The sequence below is a fragment of the Mobula birostris genome, chromosome 14 (genome assembly GCF_030028105.1).
Source record: "Mobula birostris isolate sMobBir1 chromosome 14, sMobBir1.hap1, whole genome shotgun sequence".
NCBI lineage: Eukaryota > Metazoa > Chordata > Chondrichthyes > Myliobatiformes > Myliobatidae > Mobula > Mobula birostris.
This window is the reverse complement of record NC_092383.1, coordinates 624,762-641,955: the sequence shown is the minus strand read 5'-3', so window position 1 is coordinate 641,955 and position 17,194 is coordinate 624,762. Positions and strand designations below refer to the sequence as shown.

The 17,194-nt window shown below is 42.9% G+C and overlaps 1 protein-coding gene across 5 annotated transcripts in view; it reads left to right on the top strand.

The window, feature by feature from the left end:
* Window positions 1–17,194, top strand: part of pde8a (phosphodiesterase 8A) — a 142,057-nt gene that overhangs the window by 68,574 nt on the left and 56,289 nt on the right. For all 5 annotated transcript variants that reach the window (XR_011889028.1, XM_072277893.1, XM_072277894.1 and 2 more), the window contains exons 7-8: window positions 1,226–1,304; window positions 10,702–10,842. Coding sequence is in view for 4 of the 5 variants with exons in the window: in XM_072277893.1 (XP_072133994.1) it covers window positions 1,226–1,304; window positions 10,702–10,842 (220 nt within the window). In the remaining variant the exon portion in view is untranslated. The remainder of the gene's footprint in view (window positions 1–1,225; window positions 1,305–10,701; window positions 10,843–17,194) is intronic.

Below are 17,194 nucleotides of genomic sequence, written 5' to 3'. Positions count from 1 at the left end.
TCTGCAATCCTCATTAGTCATTCCCATTTAGGGCTTCTAATCTGTTGGTCATCAGCATGGATCGCATCCAAAGTGTCTCAGGGCCAACTGATGTATGTTTATCCTAAGAGCACTATTTCTCTTCTCACTCCTGTCAAACCTGGTTGCTAGGGGCTGCCATGCTTACCTGCAGTGGGATTAAGAGAGAAAGGAAGTTGATGGTAACACAAGTATTCTGAAAATGATCACAGGAAATAGTTATGAGTTCTGCGCAGAAGCAGACCCTTCAGCTGAACTTGATCATGTCAAGTTAGCTTAGCTAGTTCCACCTGCCTGCATTTGGACCATGTCCCTTGAAACATGTTTTTTTTATCCATATACCTGTCAAAATGTCTTGTAAATTTGTCCTTGTTCCCACCTCTAGTAGCTCGCTTCACAAACCCACCACCCTCTATGTGGAATAAGCTGCCCCTCAGGTCCCCTTTTAAATCTTTCCTTACCTTAAATCTATGCCCTCCTACTCTAGGAAAAGACTGTGACTATTCACCCTATCTCTGCCTCTGTTTAAACCTCTATAACAGGAGTTCTCATCCTGGGTTCCACGTCCCCCTTGGTTAATGTTAGAGGTTTATGGTGTCCGAATTCTGCATAATCTCTTATATTTCTGATTAAAACACCACATTATTTCTCTGTCTCACCCCCTACACCCCACACAACAAAGGCTGTCCTCCAGGACCCCTGACTGGTCTGTTGTTTGGAAGCTCTGTTCATTTTCTATAGCTGATGAAGATGGGTTTGGCACTCAGCAGGTGCTGTTCCAGGGCATGCAGAATAAATTAATGAACGGTTATGGGCAGCTCAGTTAAGGCAATAATCCAGTGCTGTGGGCTATAGTTTGTAGAAGCATTACCTGACCATGTTACCAGTTGAATTTAATGGCGAATGAGGTACATTCTTGCTCATGGATGTTTATAGTTTCCATCTGTGATATCAGCAAGATCATTAAAGTGTCCCCTGTCTAATGAATACTATACAAGCAAAAATATTAATGTGGAAAATCTGTATTCTAGTTTCTTGCAGAAGTTCCATAAAACATGAAAGATCTGTTTGGTACTGTGTGAACTTATTAAAATTATTTCTCCTCCTCCTCTCACTTGCTCTTTACATTTCACCCCCCCCCCCACTCTCTCCCCCTCATGGTCTTCCCACCCCCCCCCACCCCCACTCTTCCTTCTCCCCCTTCCAGGGCATCTGGTGCAATCTTCACAGCTCTGGAACAATGCCAAGAGTCTATAGAAATTACAAGTGAAGATAATATTATTCAGGTTAGTTGCTGACAATGAGCAATTGGAACCAACTTGCCCTTGTACTTAAAAGTAGTCGCGAATGTCTACACATTTTCAATAACAGTTTTGCCTCATTTTGCCTGGTTTTTACACTTTAAGGTAATATTTAGTTCTTCATCACCTCAAGGAAAGTGATTTAAAAACAATAATATACATATAATTTATGTGTGTAATGTGCATATGTTATATGTATTTAACATATATATACATCTGCAAAGAAAAGCTTGCGAAGCCTTTGCAATTACCTGGTTTTCTGCTTTAATTACTCATAAAATGTGGTCCAATCTTCATCTAAGTCACAATAATAGACTAAAACAATCTGCCTAAACTAATATCACACAAAAAATTGTACTATGTCTCATCAAAACTGAGTACACCATTTAAACACAGTCTAGGTTTAAAGAAATATGTGAACCTCTGGGGTAACACCTTCTACAAAAGCTATTTGGAGTTAGGTCAATCAATGAAATGAGATTGGAAGTGTGGGTTGTAGAGGTGCCATGCCCTGTTTCAAAAAAAAAAGACACACAGTCAGGTTACTGACAGCTTGTTCTTCTCAAGAAAGATCTGTGTCTGTGCATCATGCCTCGATCAAAACAACTTTCAAAGGACCTGAGATGCATGAAGCTGGAAAAGTCTACAAAAGCATTCCACAGTCAGAAATTGTCTATAAATGGAGGAAATTCAGAACTGTTGCTACTCTCCCTTGGAGTGGGCATCCTGCAAAGATCACACCAGGAGCACCATATGCAATGCTGAAGGAGATGTAAAAGAACATAAGAGTAACAGCAAAAGACCTGCAGAAATCTCTAGAACTTGCTAAAGTCTCTGTACATGTGTCCACTATAAGAAAAACACTGAACAAGAATGGTGTCCATGGAAAGACACCATGGGGGAAACCATTTCTCTCCCAAAAAAAAGCATTGCTACACGTCTCAAGTTTGCAAAAGACCACCTGGATGTTCCACAGTGCTTCTGGGACAATGTTCTGTGAACAGGTGAGACAAAAATTGAACTTTTTGGCAGAAATGTACACAACTCTGTTTGGAGGAAAAAGGGAATTGCACACCAACACCAAAACCTCATCCCAACTGAAAAACATGGGAGGAGCATCACATCACGGTTTGGTGCTGTTTTGCTGCCTCAGGGCCTGGACAGCTTGTAATCATTGAGGGAACATTGCATTCAAAATTATATCAAGACATTTTACAGGAGAATGTCAGGGTAGCGGTCCATCGCCTGAAGCTTAATAGAAGTTGGATGATGCAACAAGACAATGATATATCAGATGGATAGGAAGGTAGGTAGAGGATGTGGTGAGGCTCTAGTGGTAAAGAATGTCATCAAATCATTAGAGAGGTGTGGCATAGGATCATGAAGGTGGTGGTGGAGGGAGTACATTCAGACTGGAGGATTGTGACTAGTGGTGTCGCACAAGGATCTGTTCTGGGACCTCTACTTTTCGTGATTTTTATTAACGACCTGGATGTGGCGGTGAAGGGTGGGTTGGCAAGTTTGCAGATGACACAAAGGTTGATGGTGTTGTAGATAGTGTAGAGGATTGTCAAAGATTGCAGAGAGACATTGATAGGATGCAGAAGTGGTCTGAGAAGTGGCAGATGGAGTTCAACCCGGAGAAGTGTGAGGTGGTACACTTTGGAAGGACCAACTCCAAGGCAGGGTCCAAAGTAAATGGCAGGATACTTGGTAGTGTGGAGGAGCAGAGGGATCTCGGGCTACATGTCCACAGATCCCTGAAAGTTGCCTCACAACTGGATAGGGTAGTTAAGAAAGCTTATGGGGTGTTAGCTTTCTTAAGTCGAAGGATAGAGTTTAAGAGTCGCGATGTAATGATGCAGCTCTATAAAACTCTGGTTCGGCCACACTTGGAGTACTGTGTCCAGTTCTGGTTGCCTCACTATAGGAAGGATGTGGAAGCAATGGAAAGGGTACAGAGGAGATTTACCAGGATGCTGCCTGGTTTAGAGAGTATGGATTATGATCAGAGATTAAGGGAGCTAGGGCTTTACTCTTTGGAGAGAAGGAGGATGAGAGGAGATAGGATAGAGGTATACAAGATAATAAGAGGAATAGATGGAGTGGATAGCCAGCGCCTCTTCCCCAGGGCACCACTGCTCAATACAAGAGGACATGGCTTTAAGGTAAGGGGTGGGAAGTTCAAGGGGGATATTAGAGGAAGGTTTTTTACTCAGAGAGTGGTTGGTGCGTGGAATGCACTGCCTGAGTCAGTGGTGGAGGCAGATACACTAGTGAAGTTTAAGAGACTACTAGACAGGTATATGGAGGAATTTGAGGTGGGGGGGGCTTATATGGGAGGCAGGGTTTGAGGGTCAGCACAACATTGTGGGCCAAAGGGCCTGTACTGTGCTGTACTGTTCTATGTTCTATGTATCCTTCCATTTACTTTGTACTCTGCCTTGGACACCAACCTTTGTGTCATCTGCAAACTTGCCAACCCACCCTTCTACCCCCACATCGAGGTCGTTAATAAAAATCACGAAAAGTAGAGGTCCCTGAACCGATCCTTTTGCGACACCACTAGTCACAACCTTCCAATTCGAATGTACTCCCTCAACCACGACCCTCTGCTTTCTGCAGGCGAGCCAATTCTGAATCCACCTGGCCAAACTTCCCTGGATCTCATGCCTTCTGACTTTCTGAATAAGCCTACCGTGTTGAACCTTGTCAAATGCCTTACTAAAGTCCATGTAGATCATATCCACTGCACTACCCTCATCTATATGCCTGGTCACCTCCTCAAAGAACTCTATCAGGCTTGTTAGACAAGATCTATCCTTCACAAAGTCATGCTGACTGTCTCTGATCAGACCTCGATTCTCTAAATGCCCATAGATCCTATCTCTAAGAATCTTTTCCAACAGCTTTCCCACCACAGACGTATGGCTCACTGGTCTATAATTACCCAGAAAATCCCTACTACCTTTTTTGAACAAGGGGACAACATTCGCCTCCCTCCAATCCTCCAGTACCATTCCCGTGGATAACGAGGATATAAAGATCCTAGCCAGAGGCTCAGCAATCTCTTCTCTCACCTCGTGGAGCAGCCCGGGGAATATTCCGTCAGGCCCCGGGGTCTTATCTGTTCTAATGTATTTTAACAACTCCAACACCTCCTCTCCCTTAGTATCAACATGCTCCAGAACATCAACCTCACCGTCATCAAGTTCCCTCTCATTGGTGAATACCGAAGAGAAGTATTCATTGAGGACCTCGCTCACTTCCACAGCCTCCAGGCACATCTTCCCACCTTTCGCTCCTGTCATCCTTTTGTTCTTCACATAATTGCAGAATGCCTTGAGGTTTTCCTTTACCCTATTCGCCAAGGCCTTCTCATGCCCCCTTCTTGCTCTCCTCAACCCCTTTCTTAAGCTCCTTTCTTGCTACCCTATATTCCTCAATAGACCCATCTGATCCTTGCTTCCTGAACCTCATGTATGATGCCTTCTTCCACGTGACTAGATTTTCCACCTCATGATCTGAAACACAAGAGTAAATCGACATCAGGATGGCTTAAAAAGAAGATAATTTGTGTTTTGGAGTTTGACCTTAACCCAGTTGAGATTCTGTGACATGTCCTGAAGAGGACTGTTCATGCAAGGTATCCCTGAAATATTGATGAACTGAAACAGTTTTGTGTGGAGGAATGGTGTAAAATTGCTCCTTGCTATTGTGCTAGTCTTATTAGCAGCTACAGGAAATGTTTGGTGGAGGTTATTGCTGCTAAAGGAAATTCTACCAATTAATGTTTCACATACTTTTTTGAGCCTGGACTGTGAATGATTAAGCAATGTATTCAGTAAAGACATGAAAGGTACAATTGTTTGTGTTATTAGTTTCAGCAAATTGTATTTGTCTATCGTTGTGACTTAGATGAAGATCAGTCCACATTTTGAGTAATTAATGTAGAAAACCAAGTAACTGTAAAGGGCTCACTAACTTTTTCTTCCAAGTGTATTTTAAAAACTATATATATTTTAAACTGGCTGCATTTGCAAACTGATGAAAGGCCATTGACATAATTAGTGTCCAGTTCAGGCTCTGGCCTTTCCATCCTTTCACGTGAGTGTAAATCAAGATTTTTGATGTTTTATTTTTAGAAAATTAGCTTGCCTAGTTTGGTGGCATTCTCCTCTCTGAATTGGAATTTGTAGTGTTAAACTCTAGTGCAAGGTCTCTGCAGTAACTGCCAGGTAATATGGTGCAGCTGTAGAAGAGAATTACCTTGTTACGAGTGGCACCCTTTGGATCAGCTATGAGCACCATAGTGTGTTCGACTATTTCACTGAATGCTTGGAATGCTAAATCACAGTAAAGGCAATGTGCCTTTTTCAACAACCAAAGATACACTGAACTGGGCAATCATCTCATCTTGATTTTGTAGCAAACAAACTGACTAGTGTAATATGGTGGTCAGTTCTGAATAATTGTGTACCAAGCGCCTGCAAGAGTGCAAGTATTTGAGACCTTGGCTTAACTCTTGGTTTTGTTTGTGAAGGAAAGCCTAGACTGATTCTGTAAGAATGCGGTGATAAAGAGTGGGGTTTGAACAATTGGTTTATCTTTGCACTTAATCAGGTGATGCTCTGCATACATTCCTTCATTTCGGTCGTGTTGCTTTGTGTTGAGAATACAAGTTCACCATATGGTAAGATGCTAGGAGTGGCATTCGAGTGTTGTCAAAAATTAGTTTTGTAGATGTCATCAGATGCTCGGCCTAATTGCACCCAGGTTCAGTAGTAATATTGAAATAGTTGTGATGTTTATCCTCTAAAGTTCGTCCTTGGGATGTCCAGTGATTGAGGAGTAGGTAGGTCTGCCATGAATCTGGATGTGTCTGACTTTACCATATCCAGATATGGGAGCAAAATCAGGACATTTGGTCTATCGGGTCTGATTCACAATTCAATTGTGGCTAAACTTTCACCCCCTTTCTTCTGCCTTCTCCCTGAAACCCTCAACTCCCTTGCCAATTAAGACCCAACAACCTCTTAAATATACCCAGTGACTTAGTCTCCACAGCTGTCTGTGGCAACTGATTCCATAGATTCAGTACCTTCTGGTGGAAGAAATAATTCCTCACCTCAGATTTAATGGGACATCCCTTTATTCCGAGGCTGTGCCCTCAGATCTTAGACTCTCCACCAATGGAAACATCATCTCCACATCCACTCTATCCAGGCCTTTCAGTATCTGAGAACATTTCAATGTGATCTGCTCTCATCCTTCTGAACTCTGTCATGTGTAGTCCCAGAGACATCAAACACTTCTCATGCATTAAATCTTTCATTCCTGGGATTTTAATCTTCAGGGAATCCTGAACTAGGGCTCATAAGTAGCTTTGTACCTCTGTTTTCTGAAATCTCTTCTCATTAACAAAATAGTCTACACCTATATTTTCCCTGTCAAAGAGTATAATCCTGCACATCCTTACACAATATTCTATCTGCCACTTCTTTGCCCTTTATCCCAATCTGTCTGAGTCCTTTTGTAGACACCTTGCCACTGTGCACTACCTGTTCCTCCACCTATCTTGATATTATTTGCAAATTTGGTTCTGAGACCACAACTTTTCACTTTATATCTTAATAATCTGGATCAAAGAACTGATGGCATTGCAGCCAACCTTTGTAGAACTCCACTAATCGTTGGCAACCATCCTGAATAGAACCCTTTTGTTCCTAGTCAGCCAATCTTCTACCCTTACTAGTAGCTTGCCTCTAAGACTCTTAAGAAGCCTTGCATGTGATACTTTATCAAAGGCCTTATGAAAATTGAAGTTAATAACATCCACTGATTCTCCTTTGTCTCTTTTGCTTATTACATCCTCAAAGTATTCTTACAGATTTGTCAGGTAAGATCCCCCTTTAACAAAATAGTGCATTATTTTTTATTACCTTACGTCAAGTCTCCAAAATTTCATCTTTAACGCACTGTGAAATCTTACCAACCACTGAGGTCAGACTAACCAGCCTATAATTTCCTGTCTTTTGCCTCCCTCTCTTCATAAGCAGATGTCACATTTTTTAATTTTTCAGCCTTACAAGACTTTCTAGTGATTCTTGAAAGATGATTACTTGGCTCCATGATCTCTTCAGTTACAGCAGTTTCAGATCTACCTTCAGTCCATTTAACTTCCTCAACACCTTTTCCTTAGTAATGGCTACCACACACACTTCTGCCCCCTGACTCTTGAATTTCTAGCACATTGCTGATAACTTCCACTGTGAAGATTGACACAAAATATTGATTCAGCTTCTCTGCCATTTCCCTGTTCCCCATTATTACTTGAGCATATTTTCCAGTAGCCCAGTGTCTACTCTTGCCACTCTTCCCATTATCTATCTTAAAACTTTTCAGTTTTCTATTTTATTGGTTGGTTTACCCTTGTATTTCACTCTCCTCCCATATATCTTTTCTAGTTGTCCTTTCAACACACATCAGAGTTGCTGGTGAACGCAGCGGCCAGGCAGCATCTCTAGGAAGAGGTACAGTCGACGTTTCGGGCCGAGACCCTTCGTCAGGACTAACAGAAGGAAGAGCTAGTAAGAGATTTGAAAGGGGGGGGGGGGAGATCCGAAATGATAGGAGAAGACAGGAGGGGGAGGGATGGAGCCAAGAGCTGGACAGGTGATTGGCAAAAGGGATATGAGAGGATCATGGGACAGGAGGCCCAGGGAGAAGGAAAGGGGGGAGGGGGGGGGAAATCCAGAGGATGGGCAAGGGGTATAGACAGAGGGAGAAAAAGGAGAGAGAGAGAGAGAGAGAGAAAGAATGTGTGTATATACATAAATAACGGATGGAGTACGAGGGGGAGGTGGGGCATTAGCGGAAGTTAGAGAAGTCGATGTTCATGCCATCAGGTTGGAGGCTACCCAGATGGAATATAAGGTGTTGTTCCTCCAACCTGAGTGTGGCTTCATCTTTACAGTAGAGGAGGCTTTGGATAGACATGTCAGAATGGGAATGGGATGTGGAATTAAAATGTGTGGCCACTGGGAGATCCTGCTTTCTCTGGCAGACAGAGCTTAGATGTTCAGCAAAACGATCTCCCAGTCTGCGTTGGGTCTCGCCAATATACAGAAGGCCACATCGGGAGCACCGGCCGCAGTACATCACCCCAGCTGACTCACAGGTGAAGTGTCGCCTCACCTGGAAGGACTGTCTGGGGCCCTGAATGGTGGTAAGGGAGGAAGTGTAAGGGCATGTGTAGCACTTGTTCCGCTTACAAGGATAAGTGCCAGGAGGGAGATCAGTGGGGAGGGATAGGGGGGACGAATGGACAAGGGAGTCGTGTAGGGAGCAATCCCTGCGGAAAGCAGAGAGAAGGGGGGAGAGAAAGATGTGCTTAGTGGTGGGATCCCGTTGGAGGTGGCGGAAGTTACGGAGAATAATATGTTGGACCCGGAGGCCGGTGGGGTGTAGGTGAGGACCAGGGAAACCCTATTCCTAGTGGGGTGACGGGAGGATAGAGTGAGAGCAGATGTGCGTGAAATGGGGGAGATGTGTTTGAGAGCAGAGTTGATGGTGGCTCCCACTTTCAAATCTCTTACTAGCTCTTCCTTCAGTTAGTCCTGTCGAAGGGTCTCGGCTCGAAACGTCGACTGTACCTCTTCCTAGAGATGCTGCCTGGCCTGCTGCATTCACCAGCAACTTTGATGTGTGTTGCTTGAATTTCCAGCATCTGCAGAATTCCTCGTGTCTAGTTGTCCTTTGTTGGTTTTTCAAGGCTTTCCACTAATCTTTGTCGTATTATGTGCCTTTTGTTTTTATGTTGTCACCGATTTGTCAGCCATGGTTGCCCCATTCTCCCCTTGGTGTAACACACATAAAAAAAAATACTGGTGAATGCAGCAGGCCAGGCAGCATCTGTAGGAATAGGTACAATCGACGTTTCAGGCCGAGACCCTTCGTCAGGACTAACTGAAAGAAGAGATAGTAAGAGATTTGAAAGTGGGAGGGGGAGATCCGAAATGATAGGAGAAGACAGGAGGGGGAGGGTTGGAGCTAAGAGCTGGAAAGTTGATTGACAAAAGGAAGATTGACAAGATCTTCCCTTGGTGTGCTTCTTTTTCCTTGGGATAAGATTCTGCTATGTCTCCCAAATTACACTCAGAACCTCCTACCATTGCTGCTTCTGTCTACCCTTCCAAACAACTCTGGCCCGCTCCTCCCTCATAGGTCCTAGTTGCTCAACTGTAATACTATTACATCAAATTTCAGTTCTCTCAAACCGCATAGGAAATTCTATTATATTATGGTCACTGCCTCACAAAGATTCCTGTACCTTAAGCTCCATGATCAAGTTTGTGTCTTTACACAACACTGGGCTCTACCACAAACTGCTCTAAAAAGCCATCTTACAGACATTCCACTAATCCTTTCTTTCAGTCTAGTACTAGCCTGATTTTTCCTAGTCTGCTAAAGAATCCATGAGTAACTTTAACATTGCCTTTTTCTGTACCCCTCATCCTGATTTACTGTTCAGAGGTCTGTGCATACAGTACGATGCAAAAGTCTTATGCACTCTAGCTATATATATATATATTTCATTTTTTGCCACCCCTCCCCTCTGCCCACCAGCCTGCCTTTTCAATAAGGTGTGTCCTTGGATGATTAGGTCCCAGGTCTGATCCTTTTACAGCCATATCTCCAGTGCTGCCCATCATTACCACCAATTCTGATATGTGCTGTAAACTTATTTACCTTGTTACATAAGCCGTCTGCGTTCTAATACAGCATCATCAGTCCTGTATTTACTGCTCCCTTTCTCAAAGTCATGCCTGAGTTAGATTCCTAACTTTTCTTAAACTTTTATTTTGGAGACTTTAATAACCTGTCCTAAGCTCTCCTTTATTTTAAACTTCTGAATTTTCCACCGCCTTCTATTGAACCACCCCCTCCAATATCACTTAAGTATTTGCTCTTTAAAGAAGACAGGAAAACTTCAGGATATTCCCTAAGTTGACCAGTGCTAATGACAGAGCTGAAAATGCTTGAAGAATATTTATAGTCTTGATGTGAGTGAATGGAATTGTGTAGCTGGGTGAAAAGGTAGGCATGGATGGTGTTGGTCTGTACAACAGCTGACTTATTTTGCCAGTCAAGCGGCACCTGTGGAAAGGAACTGGTGAATGTTTTGAGTTAGGGACACTCCTCAGAACTTGCTGACAGACTCACTTGAAGTAACTAACATCAAACAAATTTGGACCATAAACCTGGAGCCATGTCACTGGGGAAGGTTCTGCTCTTCAGAAAAGGTGGTTGCTAAATGTGAATAGACTGCTGTCAGATCTAAAGGAAAGTCCAATTATCAAATGTTGTTTGTGTTCTGCAGTATGTGAATTCTACATTTGAAGGAATGATGGGTTACCGGAGAGAGGAATTGATAGGAAAGAAGTTAACGCAAATGAACAAGAGCGACAAAAATAAAGTTGACCTTCCAGACACGATCAAATCCTACATTAAAAAAGGGAAGGTAAGTGTGATGTTAGTTTGTGACCCCATTATGGAAAGGCTCTTGTGCCTGGGTATTTCCACCATGTACAGACCCTTGCAGAATGTTTAACTGACTATCTGACTGCCCATTGGTTGCTGATGATTGTACAGCAAAGCAAATACAGCACTGTCTGGGCTGTAGTAATTCATTGAGAACCGAATTAATAGGAAGGTCAAAGAGGAAGTTTATAGCTATGTGGAGAAATACAGTACAGAAACAGGGCCCTCAACCCACCTGGTCCATGTCAAAACCATTTAAACTGCCTACTTCTATCGACCTGCACCAGGACCATAGCCCTCCATGCCCCTACCATTCATGTACCCGTCCAAACTTTTCTTAAACATTGAAATTAAGCTTGCATGCATCACTTATGTTGGCAGCTCATTCCACATTCTCATGACCATCTGAGTGAAGCAGTTTTCCTTCATGTTCTCCTTGATCTTTTCATCTTTCACCCTAACCAATGATCTCTGGTTGAAGTCTCACCCAACCTCAGTAGAAAAAGCTTGCTTGCATTTACCCTATCTACACACCTCATAATTTTGTATACCTTTTTCAAATCTCCTCTCAATGTTCTAAGTTCTAAAGAATAGTGCTAACCTATTCAGTCTTTCCTTATAACTTTGGTCCTCCAGACCTAGCAACATCCTTGTAAATTTTCTTAGTACTTTTTCAACCTGGTGTTGGGAAATGTACGATAACACATTTTGGTAAAAGGAACAATAGTGTGGACTATTATCTAAGTGGGGAGAACATTCAACCATCAGAGGTGCAGAAGGTCTTAGGAGTCCTCATGCAAGACTTCCAGAAGGTTAACTTACAGGTTGAGTCAGTGGTAAAGAAGGCAAATGCAATGTATTTATTTACTTATTTCAAGGGGAATGGAATATGAGAGCGAGGAGATAATGCTGAGGCTTTACAAGTTAATAGTCAGGCTGCATTTGGAGTATTGTCAACTGTTTTGGGTCCCATGTTTCTGAAAGGACGTGCTGTCATTGGAGAGAGTCCAAAGGAGGTTCACGAGGATGATTCTGGGAATGAAGGGGTTAACATATGAGGATCATTTGGAAGCTTTAAACCTGTACTCACTGTAATTTAGAAGAATGTGGGGAGATCTCATTGAAACCTACCAAATATTGAAAGGGCTAGATGGGATGGATGTGGAAAGGGTGTTTCCTGTGGTGGGGGTATCCAGAACCAGAGGGCATAGCCTCAAAATTGAGGGGTGACCTTTTAAAGCAGAGGTAAGGAAGAATTTTTTAGCCAGATAGTAGAGAATTTGTGGAATGCTCTGCCACAGACTACGGTGGAGGCCAAGACTGTGGATATATTTAAGGCGGAAGTTGATAGTTTCTTGATCAGTCAACATCAAAAGATATGGCGAGAATTCAGGTGTAGGGGGTTGAGTGGGATCTGGGATCAGCCATCATGGAATGGCAGAGCAAGCTCAAGGGACTGAATGGTCTAATTCTACTCCAATGTCTTAATGGTCTTATTTATATCTTTCCTGTAGTTAGGTGACCAAAACTGCAGACAATACTCCAAATTAGACCTCACCAATGTCTTGTACAACTTCAACATAACATCTCATCTCCTGTACCTTGATTTATGAAGACCAATGTGCCAAAAGTTTTCTTTATAACCCTATCTGTAATGTCACTTTCAATGAATTATGGACCTGTATTACCAGATCCCTATGTTCCACTGTTCACTGTGTAAGATCTATCCCACCAAAGTACAACACCTCGCACTTGTCTGCATTAAATTCCACTGGCCATTTTCAGCCAATTTTTCTAGCTGATCTGGGTCCCTCTGAAAGTCATGGTAGCCTTCCTCACTCCACTACACCCCCAATCTTGGTGTCATCTGCAAATTTTCTGATTCAGTTAACCACGTTATCATCTAGATCATTGATATAGATGACAAATAATAAAGGATCCAACACCTATCCCTGCGGCACCCCGCTAGTCGCAGGCCTCCAGTAAGAGAGGCCACACTCTACTACAACTCTGGCTTCTCCCACAAAGCCAATGTCTAATCCAATTTGCTTCCTCATCTTGAATGCAGAGCCAATGAATCTTCTTGACCAGCCTCCCATGCAGGACCTTGACAAATGTCTTACTAAAGTCCATATAGACAACGTCCATTAACTTTCCTTCCTCCACTTTCCTGGTAACCTCCCTGAAAAACTCTTTAATATTGGTTAGACATGACCCGCCATGCAGACTCTCTTTAATCGGTTCACGTCTATCCAAATATATATCTGGTTCCTTAGAATACCTTCCGATAACTTTCCCACTACTGTTGTCAGATGCAATGGCCTATAATTTCCTGGCGCAAGCACGAGGAAATCTGCAGATGCTGGAATTTCAAGCAACACACATAAGGGTCTCGGCCCAAAACGTCAACTGTATCTCTTCCTATAGATGCTGCCTGGCCTGCTGCGTTCACCAGCAATTTTTATGTGTATAATTTCCTGGTTTATGTTTAGAGCCTTTTTTTAAACAGCAGAACAACATTAGCTATCCTCCCCTGACACTAAAAATGATTTAAATATCTCTGCTAGGGCCCCTGCAATTTCTTTACTTGCCTCCTGTAGGGTCCAAGGGAACACCTTTTAGGATCTGGGGATTTTCCTCAGGGTAGCAAACAGTTCCTCCTCTGAAATCTGTGTAGGGTCCATGAAGTTGATGCCGCTTGCCTCACTTCTGTAGACTGTGTCCGTCTTCTGAGTAAATACAAATGCGAAGAATTCATTTAAAATCTCCCTATCTGTTTTGGTTCTACACATGGGTTACCACTCTGGTTTTCCAGAGGACCAATTTTATCCCTTGAAATTATTTTGCTCTTAACATATCCGTAGAAACCCTTAGGATTCTCCTTCACCTTGTCTGCTAGAGCAACTTTATGCCTTCTTTTAGCCTTCCTGATTTCTTAAGTGTTCTCTTGCATTTCTTATCTTCCTTAAGCACCTCATTTGTACCTACTATGCACTTCCTTTTTTTTTCCTCTTAACTAGGGCCTCAATATCTCTTGAAAGCTAATCTTGTTTTCCGCCAGTCCTGCTGAAGGGCCTCGGCCTGAAACGTTGACTCTGCTCTCTTCCATGGATGCTGCCTGGCTTGCTGAGTTCTTCCAGCATTTTGTGTGTTGCTTGGATTTCCAGCATCTGCAGATTTTCCCTTGTTTGTGATTGGTGTTCCCATGCCAGGCCGTAATGCAACCAGTCAGCACACTTTGCACCACACACCTACAGAAGTTGCCAAGGTATTTAGTGACGTAGAATTTCTGCAGACTCCAGAGGAAGTAAAGGTGCTGTTGTGCTTTCCTCTCAATTATATTTGTATGATGGGTCCAGGACAGGTCCTTTGGTGACACCCAGGATTTTAAAGTTACTGACCCTCTCCACCTCTGATCCTCTGATGATTGACCTCTGGTTTTGCTCCCCTGAAAACTATAATCAGTTCCTTGGTCTCATTGTTATTGAGTGAGAGGTTGTTATTACACCACTCAGCCAGATTTTCAATCTCCTTTCTGTATGCTGATTCATCACCTTTGACACAGCTCTCAACAGTGGTGTCATCAGCCATCTTGTATATGGTGTTGGACTTGTGCTTAGCCACACAGTCATAAGGGTAAAGTGAGTAGAGCAGGGGGCTAAGTACATATCCCTGTGGTGGTCCTGTACTGATGAAAACTGTGGAGGAGATGTTTTTGCCAGTTTGAGTTGACTGGGATCTACAAGTGAAGAAATCCAGGATCCAATGGACAAGGAGGTTTTGAGGCCCAGGTCTTGGAGTTTACTGATTAGTTTTGAGTGGATGATGGTGTTAAATGCCGAGCTGTAATCGATACAGAGCATCCTGATGTATGCATCTTTGCTGTCCAGATGTTCCAGGGTTGCGTGAAGAGCCAACGAGATAGGACAGGAACTGAAATGCTTTCTTGCACCAGTCTACAATCTCTTTACAAATTTGTTCTCCTCGGACTGTTGGGTAGTCTGTAATATGGCTCCACGAACATGGTCATGCCTTTCTTATTTCTCAGTTCCACCCATATGTCTCACTAGTTGAGTTTTCCCATCTGTCCTGATGGAGCACTGCAGTGACATTTTCCCTGACCGGTAATGCCATCCCTCCTCCTTCAATCCCTCCCAATCTGTCAAATCTAAAATAACGGAAACCCTGGAATATTGAACTGCCAGTCTGGCCCTCCTGTAACCAAGTTTCACTAAAGGTGACGAAAAGTCGTAATTCCAGGTGTTGATCCATGCCCTGAGCTTATCTGCTTTTCTCATGATATTCTGGCATTGAAATATATGCTACTCAGGACACTAGTTATACCATTCTCAACCTTTAGATTCCTGACTTTGAGGTCTAACCAACATTTGTCTCCGCAAACTCTTCTTGCACTCTGGTTCCCATCCCCCTGTAATGAGTTTAACCACCTATGTGCAGCATTAACAAACTTTCCCACTAGGATATTAGTCCTCCTCCAGTTCAGGTACAAACTGTCTCTAAAAATAAAAGGGGCAGTGGGAAATCACTGACAATAAAAGTGAGTTTAAAAATCCTCCAGGCATGTGGACAGTAAAAAATACATATGTGCACTCAAAACTGGGAATTTACTGCTGAAGGCAAAGGCTACAGACAAGGAGCTAAATTTACTTTACCTTGGACTTAAGGTGGAATATACTCCTGAAAGTCTTTGTGGAGAGCACAAGGTGGGAAGAGAAGATACTAATAGGCTAGCTATGCAAAGTGAGTAAATCACTTAGTCCAGATAGACTGCATAATCAGCTACTGAGAAGAGGAAGATGAAAAATGTTTATATTTTTCCCAACCAGCTAAGGACTTCATGAATTGTCAGTGCTTTTTTCACTGGCACTTACAGCACTCTAGAAAATATGGGTTATTTTCCATATATTTGGAACGACCTTCCTGTGAAGGTGGGCATGGATGACCATCACTTCTACCTCCTTGAAAGAAAAGTGTTTGAAGATTCAGATGGTAGCGGGTGCCAGGCCAGTTGGTTGATACAGAATGGCCAATTTCCATGCTGTATGACCCTACCGAGACATCAGAGCCAGGAATAAATGCATGATGCACTGAGCAGCTGTGATCTCTACCCTTCAGGGCATGAGTTTTACAGGTGAACGGAGAAGATGTTTTAGTGTTTTCAAAGTCTCCTTCAAGGGGAACATCTTGTTGATTCCTGGAAATTTCTGAACCATAACAGTTTAAAATGCAGGGTTGATATCCAGGAAGGGACGAAGATCCTCAGCTTTCTTAGATGGCAACAGGTAAGTCCATGAGCAAACAATAAGAGTGCAGGTAGAATCACAGAATGTACAGTACATCTCATCTATGTCAACCATGATGTCTTTCTGAGCTAATCACCCATCTGCAGGTATCCTCTATGCCTTTCATATCCAGGTACCTGTCCAAATACCTTTTTAAATATTGTAACTGTATCTGCTTCTACTATGACTTCTGGAAGCTTTTTCCGAATTTTCCCCTCACCTTAAACTGTGTTGTCTAGTTCCAGGCTCTCCTGCCCTAAGGAAAAAAAGAATCTGACTATCTTCCCTTTTTTGGCATTCTTGGCATTCTCAAGGGTGAGGATTACCAGCCAGAAGTTGTGATACATATTGGCACCAATGACATTGGTAGACAAGGTGAGGAGGTCCTGAAAAGAGATTTTAGGGAGCTAGGTAGAAAGTTGAGAAACAAGACCTCCAGATAGTAATCTCTGGGTTGCTGCTTGTGCCACGTGCCAGTGACGATAAGAAAAGGATGATTTGGCAGTCGAATGCGTGACTGAGGAACTGGTGCAGGGAATAGGGGTTCAGACTTCTGGATGGTTGGCAGCTCTTCTGGGGAAGGTAAGACCTGTACTAAAGGGATGGGTGACACCTGAACCTGAAGGGGTCCAATACCCTTGTAGGCAGGTTGGCTTGAGTTGTGTGGGTGGGTTTAAACTAATTTAGCAGGGGAATGAAAACCAGAGTGATAGTGCTGAAAATGAGGTAGTTAATTTACAAACAGAGGCAATGTGTAGTGAGACTCCTAGCAAGGAGAGGCCGATAGTGCAAAATTGCAGTGAATAGGGTGAGTTGCAACATAAAAGGTGGACAAAATTGAAAAGGGTTAATACAGCCTTGAAGGTGTTATATCTGAATGTGCGCAGTTTACAGAATAAGGTAGATGAACTTGAGGCACAGTTACAGATTGCCATGTATGATGTTGTAGGCATCACTGAATCATGGCTGAAAGAAGATTATAGCTGGGAGCTTAATTCTAGGATACACACTGTATCAAAAGGACAGGCA